General features: G+C 37.8%; 1 protein-coding gene across 1 annotated transcript in view; it reads right to left on the bottom strand.

Annotated features, from left to right (window-relative positions):
* Positions 1-19,739, bottom strand: part of NRG3 (neuregulin 3) — a 752,789-nt gene that overhangs the window by 113,431 nt on the left and 619,619 nt on the right. The window contains 1 exon segment of the mRNA XM_067552466.1: positions 1,718-1,744. Coding sequence (XP_067408567.1) covers positions 1,718-1,744 — 27 coding nt within the window.

The following is a 19,739-nucleotide window of genomic DNA, read 5'->3' as shown; positions in this document are numbered from 1 at the left end:
CCTCCGCTTCCCTGAAGATTAGTTTATACTGGGACTGGGCTGGCAGTTATCGGCCTCCTGTCAGATCCCACTTTCTACTGTGCCTGACTTCTGCTCAGGTGCAGCAGGGAACTGAGCCCTGACTTTCATCCAGCACTCTGAGTTTTCTGATTTTTATAGGGTTACATTGTGCCTTTCTGTGACCTGGTTAAATGTTTAGCTATTTTTGCTTGAGTCTTGCTCTAAATTGGTTAAGGTGTTTTACAGAGTTGAAAAAATTGCGAAGACTTGAAATAGTTACAGGTTCCCCTATGTGACCTGATCCTGCAAACCTTTATTCAGGTGAGAGCGACAGCACAACTAACATGAGCCAGGCTGCTCACCTGAAATAGCATTTACTGGTCCGGGCCCTTCTTTGGTCAATTTATCAATATGGAATTTATCAACGACTGACAGGGAGATATACAAATATAAACAAGTTCTTCTAAAAAACTTGCCACATGCCATTGCTTAAATGAATTTAAATAATAGGAACGTGTCTTGATATAAATTCCAAATCATGAGAGAATTACATGACAAAGCTAAAGCAAATGTCAGTGGCCAAATTTTATCTTAAAGCCATTCTGAACACCAAACTTCAAATCCTGGGTTTACTGGAATTTGGGCTGGGTTTTTGTGTGTGTGTGGGTTTTTTTTAAATAAAGCTCCTTTATGATTATTTCAAAATAATATTTTGTTTCATGTCACTTTTAACATGAGTGTATCACAAGACATACTGAGGGCATAGCTGCATAATCTGAGCAAGTCACAGGAATTTTGTATAAAGTTTGCATTTCAGATATTAGCACCCTTACTTACTAGTCTAGGCAAAATGTCTTCACAAATGAGGAGTTTGTTCTCTAAGTCTGCTCAATATTAGCCTGAGATCCTTAAAGAAAGTATCTCTCTCTGCTGAGCACCAGTTTTCAAGTGAGGTTTTGATTGGGTAAACTCAGCACTCCCACAGGTTGTGGGGTCTCTTACAGGTTAAGCATCTGAGTCAAAAAGATGTACTTCTTTCAGTTTCTAAGCCTGTGAGTAGCGACTTCCATGATTCAATATTTTCCCCTACTTTGAATAAAGGCTTTGTCCTGAAATAAAATAAATCGCTCACTTGTTGTTTCTCTTCAGACTATCTTTGTGGAATATCAATACCTTGTTTCCGTTGCAGTTAAATTTTACCATTGTATTACAACACTAACTCTAAAAAAAAAAAATCAAGTTTAAAAGCATTTTAACATTTACAGCACTTTTCCCACCAAGACAGATATGTTACTACTGCATCTTTTCCAATGTCTAAAATCTTATATACAGTATTATCTTCTCAATTGCCATGATACAGCACATTATTTTGCATACTACATTGAGCTGTTGTGCCTCAGTAAACAGAAATAAAGTATGGCACCTGGGAATTTTTAATCCCCCCACTACTTGGAGAGCAGGACACGGAAATCCTGAGAAAGTCCATGAATTGATTTCAGTGGGTGTTCGAAAGATTTTCAAAAAGATGGGCGTTAGGCTCCTAGATACTTTTTGAAAATCATTCTAGGCACATAAATGCGCTTAAAAATCTGTCCCTCAGGGACCACTCCCAGCCTACTGAAGTCAATGGCAGTCTTTCCACTGGATTCAACGGGCAGTGAACTCAGCCCCAAGAGATCAGCAGTAATAAATTAAAGGAAGAAAAGTGACAACTTACCCATGAATTCAATTCCTAAGTGGTCTGCTATACCGAGGAAGGCGTGTAAAAGAAGAAGAACAAAGAAAGACAGGACAATGTCAGAATTGAGCCCAAATAACAAACAAATCGTCATCATTAAATGTTTAGATTATGGTAACATCCTAGTGCCCCAAATGGGAGCAGGAGCCCATTATTCTGGGTGCTGTTCAGATGCAGAAAAGAGACAATCTCTGCCAATTAGGGCTTACATTCTAAAGACAGATGTGTACAGCCAGAAAGAGATGGAGATACAACATACAAGCAACTGAATGTGATGAAGAACCGGCACAGTTTAGTTCATTAGTTTCCTTCATATTTTGCAAAAATACCTCGTCAACTTTTGGAAGGATATAGGATGGGATTTTCAAAAGCACAAGGAGCACAAATCCTGTGACCTGGTTCTCCTAGCACCTTTTACACAGTCTTGAAATTCTCAACCCAAGTGGCTGACCAAGTGGCAATAGAGTTGCTGTTGTCCCCTTCATAGGTACACATGCTTTCTTAGACATGGGGTATGTCTACAATGCAAACATGGGGTGTGACTGCAGCTCATGTGGACATAACTGAGCTAGCCTTAATCCAGCTTGCTCGGGTACTGGCAGCAGTGAAGCCATGATAACACATTCTTTAGTGGAGGCTGTACAAGGCCACCCAGAACCCCGGGTAATTACTTGAGGGGTAGCCCTTGCTGAACCCATATTGCCATGGCTTCACTGATTTGGTACCCGATCTAGCTGGATTAAAGATAGCTTGGGTATGTCTACTGGATCTACACTCACACCCTGTGATTGCAATGTAGACATACACTTAAGCTACGCCTACACTATGAGCCAGGAGTGGGATTCCCCTGCCTGTGTACACATACTTGCGCTAGCGGTCCTTGAATTGGCATGAGAATAAATAGCAGCATAGCCGAGGCAGCACAGAGAGGGATGACTTTGCCATGCTGAGGGTTTTCAGGTGGGTTTGTACTCGGCACAGCTAAGCCATGCGCTACCGTGGCTGCGCTGCTATTTATAATCCCGCTAGCTCAAAGAGATATAGCCTAAGTACATGTGCGGGAGCAAAGGAATTACATGTCTGGCTTGAAGTTTAGATGTAGCAAAAGACTCATATAATACTATGCCTAAAATTGTTACAGCACTTGAATGGCAATCCCCACCATCACTGGACAGGTGGATTGCACAATCTGAGGATGTTTTCACACTGGAAAAGTTGACGAATTCTATAGAAGATGTATATGCTACCTCTTTAGCCACCTAATTGCAATTAATTAATTACCTGAAGAAACATAACTGGAAAAAAACCTAAATAACAAAAACAAAAATACTGGATTATACTGATGCAATGATTAATACAAACCTTTTTAGTGCTGCTTTTTTTACATAAATGGCGCAGAACCTTATATTCTATTGCCCTGTTCCTGATGCCATTATGTACATCCGTACAAAGTAGGCTTAAAATGCTACCATTCTGACCTGCTAATAATTTATATTCACTTTATGTCAATATAAATTACTCCACAACGTGCATGGCAACAGAAAATGAGACCCATAAAGTGATGGCCAACAGTTTCAAAACTGGTTATCAGAAGTTAATCTCCAAAATCCATGTTTAGTCTTCATTTTTTTTGAAAGATGAAAAAGATGGTAAGGTTTTCAGTTATTGCACACCTGCAACTCCCTATGGTAGAGACTGTCTGATTTTTTTTTCCCCTAGTGGAAAATGTCCATTTGTCATTGAAAAACCAAAAACTGAAAATTTGTCCAAAACCAGATTTTTTAGATTTTGGCCCAAACAATTTTGATTTGGGGGTTTTCAGGTTGGTTGGTTTGTTTTATTTTCATGACAACTAGCAATTTTCTGCAGAAAGCACACACTTTTCATGAAAATAAAAATCAATGTAGTTCAAAACTCAAATTTCCACCAAAAGACAGTTTGATGGAAAAATTTTGACCATCCCTAGGCAAAAGTGTACTATAAATATGCACAGAGAGACAACATGCTGTTGGAAAATCATCTCACCATGCTTCTCCTGGAGATGTGAAAGGATAGCATTTTAACGGCAGTCTGCTTCTTTTCATTTTATATGCAAATAACTTTAATACAGAGGGACCCATTGGAGATTTACCAAGGCTTGTAGCTTAGCAAGTACAATATGTAGGAAAAATGGAATTAAAAATAATTGCATTCGCAATTCTACAATGAGTCCGGTTGAAACTTGCTCATAGGCTCAGGATTTAGATATCTATGGCTTGGGAGTTGTGGTTTGGAAATTACATCTTCTTGGATTCAGAGCATATGCTGAATACTCTCAGACTATGACTCCTTACTACTGCAGGGGCTGCTTCTGCCAGATAGCACTGCAATATGAGTTATTGAACTTCAGTAAAAGTTGTGGCCTTGGCCTTTAATCCAATTACCCGGGCATTGTGTTTTCTTTCTATACTATCCATAGCGACAGCAGCAATGTACAGAACATCATGAATAAAAATACCGGGGATTCTATAGGCTTTCAAATCTCTCTTAAATATGTTTAATAGGGTACTTTACAAGACCTTTTAAAAGGTTCTGAATATACTGAACTTTCCCATTAAACTAAAATAAATAGCAATAGCTCAAAGACAATTGGGCACTGCTAAGAATCTGATCTAGAAGTATTTATGCACAATGAAGTCATGCACAGTTTTTCCACAAACAAAAACAGCAAGATCAGCCACGTTTCTGTCACACTAATTGTAGATTTCATATCTTTGAATGTGATGTGAAATCATGTAGTGCCAACTAAAAAACATGGGAGTCAATCATCCAACACAATGCTAGTTTTGCTACACTTTTAGAAAAATGCGTCAAACTCCAGTTTGCTGATTTAATGTATGATCACATCTTCTTTGTGGTATCTGCTAGACTGAACAAGTGTTGTTATGCAAAATGCACAACATACATTTTATAAAGGAAGAACACAGGATAGTGTCATGTGATATAGTCTTATCAGAACGAGTTTGGGATGGATGCATTACTCAGGATTGGTGAATCCACAGATGATTTATGCGGATAATCCCAAACACTTTTTCTTTCATTATTGGCATGAAATACATAGGTCATACATGCACATCTTATATTTTATAATGCTATATACTTACATTCACACATATAGATGGGGTATATCATTTGCAAAGGTACAAATGTATGCAGGAATATGAAATCATAAACTACAAGAGTGGATAATAATCTCAGCACATATCATATGCATAGAAATAAGATTAGTTTCCACTGGAGATTTAAGTTTTAATTATATGACATTACAGGTGTACATATGGAATTTGCATATGTTATTTGCCTGCAAATCATACAATATTTATTTTATGTTCTTCTTTAAACACTGTAAATTAAAACAAGATATTTCTAAAGCCATTGTCTGCTTACTTTAAAAAACTCTATTGGAGATCAAACTCTGTAGTCTAGTCTCTAGGGGACTAAGAATATTATAAAGAAAGATCAAGACATATTGTCTTTAAGTCTATGCAGAACAGCTGATAAAAAATTCTCTTTCCCAAACTGGGTCAAACATATTGCATAAAAAAATGTTTTTCATCAGGAATCTGCAGTCTCCTTCAAGAGTCTGCTGATATGTTTTTTTTTTAAAAGTGCATGTAATGTATCCACCCTTCCTTAAGAGGTAGAGAGATTTTTCTAAAATTATGAGAGGCTCTTTATATATTAGTAGGAGGCTATTATAATTATTTAGGTTACTTTAAAATGCAGTGAAATGGAGTATTGGTTTGAAGGACTAACTTTTAGTGGTGTGTGTGAGGGGTGGGAAACAGAGGTGGAGAAATGTTAGGTAATGGTTTTTTATGTATCCCATATGCCTAAGAAACAACATCAGCTACTGACATTATATACTACTGATAGAGACCAATGTCTCAGCTGCCAATGATATCATTATATCTAGTTCTAAAAGAATTAGAGGAAGGTATCTGAGTACTAAAAAAATCCCAAAGAACAAACAAAATAAAAAAACCTCTTGCTGACTCAATGCACATATTATGTTCTACCCACATTGGAATACCACTTGATTATTATTATGCTACTTGATAGCCTCTTTAAAATCATTGTTACAACTTTTTGCAAATGGGTAAAATTAGCAGGGAGAACTGGAATTGTCTGGATATTTACTAAGATAAGACATTCAGGGCAGGTTAGCTGATACTCAGATTAATTCCAAGGGCTACCTGAAGTGAGAACTGCTGTAGAAAATAGCTCATTTAGCCCTAGGGACCACATGTTTTGAATTGACCTAGGAGGCTGCTAAACATCATGGAAGCAATACTGAAATGCTTCCGCAATGCACCAATTTTTATTTATATTTTTCTGTCTATAAATCAGGTGTTCCTTTTAGAAAACATTGATTTCCCATATTGGCATACATTTTAGCATTTGCAATAATTTTTTCAAGAATATTTCTTGAATACTCTTAACATAATGACTCTATTTCAAGAATATTTCTTGAATACGCTAACATAATGACTCTGTTTACATTTCTGAATTAATGATTTAAAGGAGCCCCATTTACTAACTCCTTTGATAGCAATAGCAGCAGCAGCCATATATTTGTGAATTGGTAAATATTATCAGAGTATCCTATCTACTGGGTCTTGAACGGTTTCTTTGTCCATTATAAGTCTTCACAAGCAGATAAGAGAACCACGCCTACAATTTACATTAGTCTGAATATAACCAGCTCCCCACCACCCTCACAACACACACACACTTCTTCCCTCTAAACCGCATTTTACGAGAATTTGACTACAGTAGAACTCAGAGTTATGAACACCGCGGGAATGGTCGTGGTTTGTAACTCTCAAACGCTTACAACTCTGAACAAAATGTCATGAGTGTTATTTCAAAAGTTTACAATTGAACATCAACTTAATGCAGCTTTGTAACTTTACTATGGAGAAGAAAAATGCTGCTTTTAACCATTTTAATTTAAATGAAACAAGCACAAAATAGTTTCCTTACATTTAAAAGAAGGATTTGACACTTCCCTTTATTTTTTAATAGTCACTTTTAACACGTTACTGTACTGTACAGTATATGCTTGCCTTTTTTTTTTTTTGTTGGTCTCTGCTGCCTGATTGCATACTTCCGGTTCCAAATGAGGTGTGGTTGACCAGTCAGTTCATAACTTTGAGGTTCTACTGTATATACAAAGTCTCGTCCAAAAGCTAACTTTAAGGACTTAATTTCCTTAATATAAACGCAGCAGTGGTGTTTACTAGAAAGTGCAATCTGTGGTTTTGCGGATATGAAATAACATGCTAGATGGCTATGAGTCCAGGAATGTTAGCAGTCATTCAGTAAACAATCATTCCCGCTGTTCACACACAGTTGCATTTTTACATTCTAGAGGAAAGAAAAGAGCTGTAGTTGCCAGTACCAAAAAAAAGAAAAGGTAAAACGATTGTTTCCTAGGTTGGCTTTGTTTGGACTAGACACAAGAGAGGACAAAAAACTCTTTTGGAAAGCTCAGGGCACATACTGACTCTGCTGAAATAAAATCCATATACTGTATTTTCTAACTTCTAGCAAACATAGGACTGGAGTCACATGATATAAGGAAGTGGAAACTTCCCTTGAATTATTTGCTGAGGATACCCCTTGTGTGGGGGAGTCCCCAGCATATGTAGAGAAGTGTAACCAACCTGTTATGCCTCCTTTCCTGTATCATGGCGCATAGTGGAGGGACGGAGGGGCTTGAGGGAGGCAGCGGCTGGAACATAATGAGTTCTGGCAATCCCCAGATGGTTCCTTTGGGGGCCATCATCAGCTCCCACAGTTTAGAGCAGTCCCCATGCAGCTCTTACTTGTGCTGTAGCCAGGGCAAAGAATCAAGGAGCTGTAACTTATACCTTGAGAGTCCCTGTCACAATGGCAACCTAAGCAGGCTATTACCACACAGCCCATAGTAAGGGGTGCACTATCCCAAAAGACTCCGTGTGTGTGTTGAGGAAGGATAAATTTTGTGAGTCCCCCTCTATGGGGTGAAGCATATTCTCTTCCACATGGCCAGCCAGCTGGTGGATGCATGGAAGGGGGAGCCATGACTCCACCTATTTCCTGCCTTTCCCCACCCATTTGTGCCTTTGAGAGGGAGTAACATTTGAGGAGCAATCCCAACGCAGAACATGCAACATGTGTGGGAATCCTTACTCCCTCCTTTTCCCTATGAGGCCATGATAGGCAAGGGCCAATCTAACCCTTGGAGAGTAAATAGTATTGTATTTATGATTTTGGAGAACTCGTATTGTGCTGGCCAAATCATAAGAACTAGTGGAGTCACAGAACCTCATTCTCCACTGCCCTAACTACTTCTGTGGTCTTTTACAAGGTGTACAAGGACGCGGAAGGGGAGAGGGTGGAATGCTATTATTCTGTTTGGAAGCATTCTTCACCCACTTTGTATAGTGGTAAATGGATCACAAGGTGAGAGGAAGTAGGGAAGCAGCCCCTCGGTCTTGGCCCCAAAGAGCTTACATTCAAAATAAAGACAACACACAACAAACGGCAATGCAGAAAGGTGAGGGAAGGAGGAGGGCGAGAAAGGATTAAAGTCACTGCTCTTTCACTCACAAAATAACCAAATGCACAATTCTAAACTATTATAATATTCTGCAGAAAATTCTTCATTCTCTGCATTCATGGAACAAGAGAAAAAAGCCAAGTTTTGGACAACTGAGAAGTCAACATAAGGGTAAAGATAAAGCCACCATGTTCATTTTGTAAACAACATACATCATCTGATTGTCAGCTAAAAGGTAAGTCTTATATAATAGCTGTCTTCTGAAAGTAGTATGATACACCAACATCATGGATACAATTTAGTATGTGTACACATATGCGTGCATGTGCACATATAGCATGTCAGCAGTTTTATCTGGTGAGTAGATATGCCTCCCAGAGAGAAACTGCTGACACACTGAAATCAATCCTCAGCTGCAATGCAACACAGACATTCCCTACAAAATAATAATGACAGAAAGAAATTTGCAACTAAAATGATACTGGCTCTGCATTCATATCTACATATTACTCTCTCTCCTTACACCAGTCAAAGCATTTATAGCATAATTTTACAAAAATCTCCAAAGCAGCTTTCAAAAGCAATGATGAGAATGCTGTGATTTCCTCTCAGAGTGGGTCCTTTTTTGGACAATCTTGTTAGCTCTATGAAATGTCATTTTATTTAAATTAATGCCAAAATGACCTGCTTTTGAGGAACTTTCAGAATGCCTGAAAGAAAACATATTTCTTATGAAATACCTGCTGCAAAAATGATTACATGTACTCAGGACAACAGAAATGTGTTATTACTTTGCTATCAGACATTTACCACCCATAGTGGTTAAATATACATCAACATTGTAGGTTTCTCTCATTTTAAGTAGAGGGAATATTGAAAATGGTAAATACTGTGGTGCAGTAAATGTCCCATTCTTTTCAAACTGTCCCTGTACTCTTTTTTTAGTTCTGTGCCATGTCATTTTAGAGATAGATTGACCACAAATGAACACAGTATTCCAGATAAGGCATATATGTATTATAATGACATTGGGTAATTTTCAAATTTTTCCAAAGCCTCCATGTGATGTTCCTAAGTCCTATTTTTGAAGTGCTTAAATCTTATAGATTTTCAATAGCACTTAGACTCCTAAATCCCTCAGATGCTTTTGAAAATGTTAACCATTTTATTCATTTCAGTGGCCCAGATAACTCCCCCCTTTTTACACAGCTCTCTCCCCTCTCACATGGAAGGGGGTACAAAACCACCCACCCATCCTGTGGGCCCTACAGAGTGTTTTTTGAGAGTCCAGGATTCACTCTGAAGGAGGGGGGAAAACAGGGCATGAAAGGGAGAGGAATGGCAATTTACAATAATGCAGCTTTGGGTGCAGGCATCCTCTGGGAAGGCCACCGACTTTTTCACAATCCCCTTCCTCCAGCCAGAATAGTGTGGGAACATCTCTGTGAGGGGATTTTTCATAGAGATTTCATCCCTTAGGTCCCCCATGTGCAAGTTATATCCGGGAGTGAGATACACATTTTCATTGCACAGTCCACCCAGATACTGAGGTCTTCTCCCTGAACGGTTACACTTGACTTAGAACCCAGCAATGTTTATGAGTAGTTCAGCTTCTTTCTTATGTTATCCTTTACCTTACACTTATCAACACTGAATTTTATCATCATGCTCTCCGTTCACTTGGCTTTGTTAGATCCCTCTGGATTGCCTTGTCTTTTTCCAGTCTTGAATCACCTAGAATGATTGCGTGTCATCTGCAAATTTTCCCACCTAACTGCTCACTTCCTTTCATTAATAAATATATTAAACAATGCTGGTCCTAGATTCTGTTCCAGCAAAGCACTTAGGCACATAGTTAACTTCAAGCTCATAAGTAGTCACACTGAGTTCAAGACATGCCATGTTGAAAACTGACCATTTATTATTTTGCTGGTTTTCTGTCTCTTATCCAGTTTCTAATCCATGACAGGACTTTGCCTCTCCATGACTACTTAGTTTCCTTAATAGCCTCTTATGAGATATTTTGTCAATGGTTTTTTGAAAGTCAATGGTGTAGCATATTATATTGTTACCAGCATTCAGTGAGGTGAATGAAAGGGAGGATGCAAGGAAAGGACTTAAAACACAGCACTTTGGTCTAGAATTTGCATCCCTGATCCGGCTCTCAGTGAGGTCAATGAGAATCTTTCTATTGATTTCAGTAGGAGCTGGATCATATCCCTATTATGTTATTTTAGAAGTTTATATTTTTGTTTATTTTCACATTATGTTAGTGTCTCTTAATGTTCTTTATGTCAGTGTCTTATTCCCTCATTCTTTGCTCTTTGGTTTCAGTACTAATAAAAGACATACTAGTGAGTTTATCTTCCATTAGAATAATGTAGATAATTTTGCTCTAGAGAGAAAGGAATAAAAGTGAAACGAGAAAGATGGGGAAAAAAGGAAGAATCAAAGAGTAGGTAAAATGATGGAATGATGTCAGGTTAAAAATACATTAATTAGATATTTCTGCCCATAATGGCATGAGAAGACCTGGGTGGACTATTTGCAAGGGATTTTGTCATTCACAGATTATCCATCCACAATGAGAATAAGTGGTTCATGGAACGGTTCATTATTTGTAGAATGTTATATGCAAGCACATTGCAGGCTAAAAATTTCAGGAACAAATGTGTGAAAAATTAAAGAAAAGAGTCTCAATACTGTTTGAAATATTTATACTTACCCACTTTTAGATATAAATTAAGGGGAGGTGTCAGACTCAACTTTGAATTCCTTATACTTTGTTGGTTTGCAGTGCATGAAACCCTCAAGATTCATAACATTTTTTCCACCCAATCTGATGCTAACATAGATTGGTATAAATCTAGAGGCATCCACAGGAATGTTGTAATTCACTATCAAATAATATAGTTACTTTAAGAAGTTAATTCAACAAAAAATGTATATAACAGCTATTATATTGCTAAAGTCCAAGAGTGGGTCATTGACTAAATAATGTAACTGCATCGTAATTTATTATTGTGATTTCTTCCCTTTTTTTCTTTATCATTCTGTTCTGAAGACCGAACAAATTACTAAAATGGGGAGGTTATTCGTTTTAATATTTAATGTTACATGTACCTTTTTAAATAGTTGCTGATGTGGGAAAAAATGCTGTGCCTTATGGTCCTTGCACTGTATGTATTTGTTGCTAATCTTAAAGTCACTTTAATTTACACTTTATAAATACATAGGCACCTGGGAATACCTGATAATGAGTATAATAGAGGCTAATCCATTAGTGAGCCGAAGAGTAATTTATTACTATCTTAAACAGAAAATGTGGCACTATGTCTGAGTTGTGGAGCTTTTTTGATATTTTCCCAATTCAAAAGAGAGGGTTTATTGTCCCTGCTGCCCCAAGACACCAAGTAAATGAGAATATAAAGTCAATCTCTAAATAGCACTAACCAATCAAAAACAGAGCTAGAATAGAAAACACTCTCTAGGAGCTGCTGTGCCCATTATACTCTATTCTAAGGTTCGGCTGACTTCAGCAAAGAGGAGCCAACTTTCAGCTAGAGCAGAGTACTTTCCTCTCTCCAAATGAATCTCACTGACTAACTCTTAGGATTGGTTAAATTGTCTTAGGCAGAGAAAATGTGATCTCTATACATTACACTGGGGCAGCTGAAATGCTCTAGCAATATGTGGCAGGAGGGAAGAAGGTAAAGTTTATGTTAAAGGTATAGTCCCAATTCGACCTGGCTCAGACTCAAGTGAGTAAGAATTCACAGATGCTTAGATAAGAATAGCATCTTCTCCTAGCAATTTACAAGAGTAATTTCTATTTCTTTTTCCATTACAGTTTATGATGGTTGATACTAGATAGTGCTCACCCTCTTAGAATATTTAATGATGCTTAGCAATATGTCATGGTATATATCTATACCAAAGCTAATGGCTTTTTGAACCCAGATTGGTGTCTGTTGATTAAATGGGAGCCCAGCATATTTTGGAACAGGGCTATTTTTCCATTTCAATAGGGAGTCTCATTGTCCAAGCTTCTCCGCCCAAAAATCTACAGAGAGTTACCAGGATCAACCCATTAAGCTACTCAGCCATTTTTAAAGGTTTTAATTTGTTTTGTTTGCCATCCCATCCGCCCTCTCCCCAGTCAGCAAGAACATACACTAGCCTTTTTACATCCCCAATACATGCTCATTTGTTTCTTGTATCCAGGTCACTTGGAAGGCCCACTTAAATTTTTAGAGAAATTTTTAATTTGTTTTTATAACTGGACAGGACAAAGAACAAGAAATACCATAAAGAATAATTGTACAATGGCTTAGAAGTGAATACAAGACTATCTGTTAGATTTTATTCTTTCTGTACTTATATGGTTCTCTGAACATAAAGATATTGAGCCAGATTCCCTTTTGTTACCTGACACCTTTGTATCGCTCAGGTGGATGAAGGGGGTGGGATACCATCACGATCTCCCCAGCTGCAGATTTCTCTGGCAAAAGGGGAAACGCCACATGACATGTAACCAATTCATACACCACCACTTCCAGACTGCTCTCAAAGTACGCTATGTACATCAGCAAGCTAGCTCACCTGTTTCCCATATGTCATTCAATCCATATAAAAGTGAGCAAAAGAATGTACAGGCAAGTATCCTTCCTGCTGTGCTTGGTCATTTGGTAAAACAAATTTTTCATTATTCATCAAATTTAGTCATTTCATATCAAACCATTCAAAATCTGGTGTGCTCTCAGTATAAACCACTGAAAGATGTTTTGAAATCTGATTGCTTAAAAAAACCTTAAGTGGGTAATGGGGTAGTACTATTTTTACTTTCAATCCTAATTTCATAATACAAAATTTTCCCAAAAATAAGTTCCTAAAGTTAGGGTCCTAAATGCACATTTAGGCTGCTATGTAAATTGACTGATTTTTCAAGTGGTTTCTGTTGAATCAGTGGCAGTGGCTGGGTGAACTCAGCACACTTTTGAAAATCAGGCCATTTTTTTAAGAGCCTAAATTTGGACAAAACAGACTGCACCATTTTCACTGAAATTTGAAAATGCTGTAATTCATTTCAGTTTTTTTGCACAGTCACTAGTGATCACATCTGTTGCATCCCAGATGCGCTTTTCTTTTTTTTTTTAAAATGTCCACTGAAGGTAGGACAAGAAGTGAATGACCTAATATGCAGCAAGGGAGATTTTAGGTTAGATGTTAGGAAAAACTTTAAAGATAATTAAGTATTAGGTGGGTTGCCAAGGGAATTGTAGAATCCCTGTCATTGAAGGTTTTTCAGAACAGGTTAGACAAACACCTGTCAGGGATGGCCTAGATATACTTGAGCCTGACTCAGCATGGGGGTGGGGAGCTGGCCTCAGTAACCTCCTTCGATCCCTTCCAATCCTACATCTAAGGATTCTATTTTCTAGATCGTGCAGCAATCCTCAAAACCACAAAACTAGATTGAAGATACCATCAAAAGGTTAACTGGTTTCCCCCCTCCCCACGTTTGTTAGAAAGTGGGGGAAGGAGAAAAAAGTATCAGCTGGATTTGCTTTTTCAAGGCTGTTTGTAGTGCCCTAAGGGCTGACCCTAGCACAGCTGCAAGATGGAGCCCCAAAACACCATCGATCCCATACCAAAGGAACACTTCAGGTTTGACAAACATCCAACAAAAACTGTTCTTATGAGGTATAAATAATATACAGTGCTGGAGAATGGAATAAACTATTGATTTTCTCTCTTTTTGGATGACAAAGCACAACTTGTTTGTGGCACTGCTTTGGTCCACCAACAGAACTGAAAGATTATCGCTGACTTCTGAAAATAAATAATAATGTTCCACTCTTCAGAAAATTATGTAAGATAGAAATACAAACAACTGCACCATCTGGAACCTACAATTACAACCAGGATAACCGTGCCTTTCCCCCATCCTATGAGGATTCCTTAAATAAATCATCTACATTTAATACCAGTATGTTACCTCTACAGGTAGCAAGGTTAATAAGTAATTTATTTGTGGGTGCTGTATTGACCTTTAATAGCCATATATGTCCTTGACTTACACCCAAGAAATCCTCACTGAAGTGTTTAGGATTGCAAGTAAGTACAGAATTTGGCCCTATGCTATTAACTATTTGTGTGTGTGTGCGTACACTCTCCCCCAAAATCAAATAAATCACTCTAGATGTTGTATAATAGTTCTTGATTTAGCACAGCACTTGTGCATGTACTTAACATTTAATATGTATATAGTCCCATTAAAGTTAGTCAATGGAGCTTTTCACACGTTAGAAGCTAAGCATGTGCTTAAGATCTTCCTAGCAACTTACAAGGCCAAAATCCTTAAGAATAGGTGTCAACCAAATGCAATGATACATCATTTTTTCTGGACACTGGGTGAGAAGAGACCATGAAAACATATTACATCTGATGCATTTCATATCTGACATCCAGAAATGGTCAAACTTGTCCACGTGAGTAAGGACTGAGCAAGAACGTCAAGATTTGGCCCCATGCCATGCTTCGTCTGAATCCACACAGTTTAAAGATGCTCTTGAATTTTGATTGCTAATAGTTTCAGTTTACACAAATAGAATTGGATAAGAGTGAAGAAACTGGCAAGTGCATTATTTGAAACTGAAGCTATCCGCATAGTGTCCTGTATCACTGCATGAGGTTCATTTTAAACAAAATTTACACATATATTGAAGCTCTTTCCAAATATATCTATCAAAAATTTTTAAAAAATCTGACCACTTTATGTGATTGGATCCCTCTTTTGCATCTGAGTATGTTGCATATAGTACATCTAGTTTACTAGCTTGATGAATAGAATTCAATAGCCTTTGCCGAAAGCCTCTTGCAAATGAAACCCCACTCATCAATAAGCATCTAATAAAGCAGACATTTTTCTTACTGGGATGCCAAGATTTTCCCTGAGATTTTGCATAATCCCTGAGATTCGGCATATCAACTATAGAGGTTTATAATTGGCAGAATGAATGCAAACTTCCTTCCTTCTTCAGTATCATTACTGAATCCACTCATTATTTCTGGTATGTCTTCTTGGTTTTTGGCTTCATTCAGCATTTGCAACAACTACTCAATTATTATTTCTCTTGCATTAGCATCAAGGGCTCCAGTCATGGACCAGCACCCCATTGTGGTAGGAACTGTAGACACATATAACAAAAAGACAGTTCCTAACCCAAAGACCTTACAATCAAGAATTAGATATACCAATAGCTAATGCAACTGAACAGTGACCCATCTGTTTCTAGGCTTTTCCCACTTGTCCAACAAATAGCCTGCTTAACCTCACCTAATAAAATCACAGCCAAATAATCTTCTGATATAACATAATCATCACTGTCATCTCCCGCCTCTGGCTGGCCAGTGATGCCAGCCTTTGTCTCCCACTTACTGCATTTTCAAACAAGCACCTTCTTGCTTTCTGCCATGCTTCCCCCCACTCTTGAGAGGAGCTCCCCTAAACATCTGCAATGTTAATGCATTATCCTTCTAAATCCCTCTTTCAATCTTCTCTTTTTCATGATGCCTACAAAAAACTTGACAGCAATTAGGCTGGTAGCGTGCTGAGACCACTATCTGTTATGCTGACCAATACTGGCTCGTTGTTTTCTTGTATTCCCGTCTGTCTGTATGCATCTGTTGTCTCTTGTCTTATTTTTGGATTGTAAACTCTTTGGGGCATGAACTGTCTTTTTGTTCCATGTTTGTACTGCACTTAGCACAACGAGGTCCTGGTCATGACTAGGGCCCCCAGGCTACGGCAGTACATATAAATAATAATAATTTGACAGCACTTTGGACGTAGCCAGTTTCAATGTTCCCTGTGTATTCAATTAGGACCTCATACTACAAGCATCCATGTGTGTAACGTTATGCACATAAGTAGCCCCTTTAAACTCAATAGGGCAACTCACTTGCAGAAAATTAACCACAGATAAAAAATATCTCCAGGGATGGGATCTAAGTCAGTCAGCTTTACCCCTGTCAAAAAGCCCTCACAAGAGCATCAGGAAGACAGCAAAAAAAAAAAAAAATCAGGACATATTATTTAAAGGATGTTCTGTCAGAAAACTTGATTTTTTAAAAATGTAGTCAATTTCACAAAACTCAAATGTACAGTGTCTTGTTTAAACAGCAGGCTATATTTTAAAACTAGAGGTCCAGACCATCAGCTGGAATAAGTCACAGCAGCTCCAATGAAGCCAATGGTACTATTCTGATTGACACCAGCTGAGCATATGGTCCATAGCTAGCTAAATAGCTAGCTAAATTCTAAGCCATTCAGGGAGCAGTGTAATTGATTATAGGAAGAATAGAAACCTAGATAAAAGGTGTGTCTGTGTCAAGTAGGGAGAATTGCAGAATCTAGTTAAGATGGACCAAGTAAAATCATCATCTTACAGTTAAAATCAAATATGTTCTATAGATGATATGTGGATTTTCCCATTGATACATGTGAATTAGATTACAGAATGCAAATAGTTCACTAAGCTAAAGCCAATGTCAAATAATTTTAAGTATTTGTATCCAGTAATTTTCCTTTTTTAACAAACTTGTATTTAGATGGTAAGTGACATATAAAGAGCAGAGAACTGTAGGAGGCCTTTCACCACTCCTTCATAAATATAAATTCTGTAGCAGTTGCATAAGTTGATAAATGTGATACAGTAAAATGTATTTTGGCTTAGTTCCTATTTACTTTTCAACATATTACAACAACGGTAAGGATGATCACTTGCCTTTTTTCCCTCATCATTTAAAAAAAACCAAAAACAAACAAACAAACAAACAAAAACAGACCGCACTACTGAATTGACTCCGTCCATCAGCTACAGCTCATTGAATCATATAGCATTATATTGGCCCAAATTAGTCATTGATTTATCTGATGATCACAAAGCACTTCAAATAAGCCCTGACATTTTGTGAAGTACGCAAGTATAATTACATTGTTTTACAAATGGAGGAATTAAGATACAGTAAAGTGACTTGTGATATGAATCAGAGATAGGGACCCAATGCTCAAGCCTGTTGTCTGATCTTCAGACTATATACCCTTTCTATCAATTATTTGAAGTACATGGGACAGATAGGAAAGGAGGCAAAGTGTAATTGGTAGATTCTCTGTAACTTGAAATCTTTAAATAATGTTTTGAGGAATTCAGTAACTCAGCCAGAGGTGAGTGTTTTTTTACAGGAGTGAGTGGGTGAGGTTCTGTGGCCTGCAATGTGCAGGAGGTCAGACTACTAGATGATCATGATAGTCCCTTCTGACCATAGTCTATGAGACTATGCTCAAAGTTATCAAAAGTGCTTAATGGCACTGTAACTGCTGGGGAGCCGACAGAGGGATTGGTCCATTCTGTACCTCTTTCAGCTTCTTCCATCCTTCCACTCTAAGGGCTCCCACAAAACTGAGGTCTGCTCTGGGCAAGGCCCTTGTGCAGCTCTTCAGGTCTAGCCCCCATTTACGTAGTGAAACCACACTGGGTCTGCAACCTGGTCAGCCTCTACATACATGGACACTGGTGGCTGGATTTGCTTTTATTTATTTATTTGGTTGAGCTTTTCAAATGTGACTAAGGGAATTAGATACCTAATTCCCACTGAATTTCAAAGGTATTTGGTTATCTAACTCCCTTAGCTCCTTAGAAAATTCCAGCCTTAAGGTTACAGAAATTTGTCTTTTTTCTAGTATACTATAGTGATGTCTCCTAAGATTAGATTGGGGTTTGCAGTGCGGAGAGGCAACCTACATGAGTTATCAAGAAACTAGTAAAAGTTGTAATACATACCCTAAAGTAACATACAGTCATTTTAACAAAACACTGCCTGGAAAGTTGTTGGAAGCATGCATGAATTAGATTATTTATCTTGTCACAGGCAGAAAAATTCAACTGGACTGCAGTATTTCCAGTGGTGGGAGGGGGGAGTAACACAAAATATCTTTTAAGACAGAGCAAGCCTGTGAGCATCTTCAAAATATCTATAGGGGCTTTTGCACTGTAATTTTTGAATGAGCTTTTGACAACATGGCTGGGTAAAATATAATCAGCTTCCATAGAAACACTGAAGAGATCACTAATAGTTCCCCATATTATAAACATATGCCATTTAATGAACATTTTTCATGCTAAATGTTACTTTACACCTTTCACAGCTCATTAAGCAGTCCTTTTCTTGCCTACAACACAAAAATGTTCAGATGGAATCATATTTGCTGTTCTGCAAGGGCACAGGAAATTGGGTAGGTTTTTATCAACATCACAAAACATAATTACTTTCTTCAACTTCTGGGGTCGCTGAGTACTCAGCTCTTTTGGAAAATCAGGCCACTTCTTTATCTGCCCAATTGTGAATTTAGGAGATTAGATTTAGGACCACAATTTTGAAACTTTTGGTCATATTTGTTGCATTGAAGTTATTAGTAAAAACCATATAATGTTAGATGTTGTATATCTTATGTGGAGACAGAATTATTTGAAGATACATTAATCAGACTTCGGTTGTGTTTCAGTTTGAGATCCGCACTTACATAAAACTCGCACACTTCAAAGCCTATTGCAATGGGATAACCTTCAAGTTTGTAACAGAGCTCCCTGAAAGGATTTTAGCTCTTCTTAGAAAGAGAGAAGAGCATCCCCTTTGTAGGAAAGAATTTTTCCATTTGATAGGAAAGAAGAAGAATGGCCTCATTTGTTTGTTAAAACTTCACAGAGCCATAAGCCAGAAAGCCTTGAAGATTTATCACTGTCTTGGACTCAGTAAGAAATGATAATATTCATTCAATAGCTGGAACAGTTTATATGATCTTGTGAACAATCACCAAAATAGTATATTCCCTCATGATCATTTCACAAAGATACTCCAGTACTCTTGGCTGAAGTACTGAAGAATGTGTTGTAAGTGATTTGATTCAGAATTCCAATCTATCTGTGCTATTGCAATGCTAATTCTCTCTGTACCTATTCTACTATTCAATGTGTTGTTTAAAAATAAAGGAACTATCTGAATGGCCAACTAATGCATGATGGCCTGCAAGCTCTTAAGTGCATGCTTAACTTTATGCATGGAAGTCATTGGGATTTCTCACACGTGTAATATTAAGCATGTGCAAATATTTGCAGGGTAAAAGCCTACACAGAAGTCAACAGGTTACTGTAGAAACTGATAGGGTGCAGTGCAGTCTTGTTGGCGTGGCAGGCGGCATTTGCTTGTTTTTAATGGATCTGGAAAATTTCTAAGAGAACTCCTGGGAATTCCTTTGCAAACCAAGGACCTGATCCAACAAAACACTTAAAGTTAAGAACATGCTTAAGCAGGTGAGTAGTACTTAGTCACTTAAGCATGCCCTTAAATGATTTA

The sequence above is a fragment of the Emydura macquarii genome, unplaced genomic scaffold (genome assembly GCF_026122565.2).
Source record: "Emydura macquarii macquarii isolate MOO-44397 ecotype Brisbane River unplaced genomic scaffold, CSIRO-AGI_Emac_v2 contig_1390, whole genome shotgun sequence".
Taxonomy (NCBI): Eukaryota; Metazoa; Chordata; order Testudines; family Chelidae; genus Emydura; species Emydura macquarii.
The sequence above is the reverse complement of the archived record's forward strand: the minus strand, read 5'-3'. Positions and strand labels throughout refer to the sequence as shown.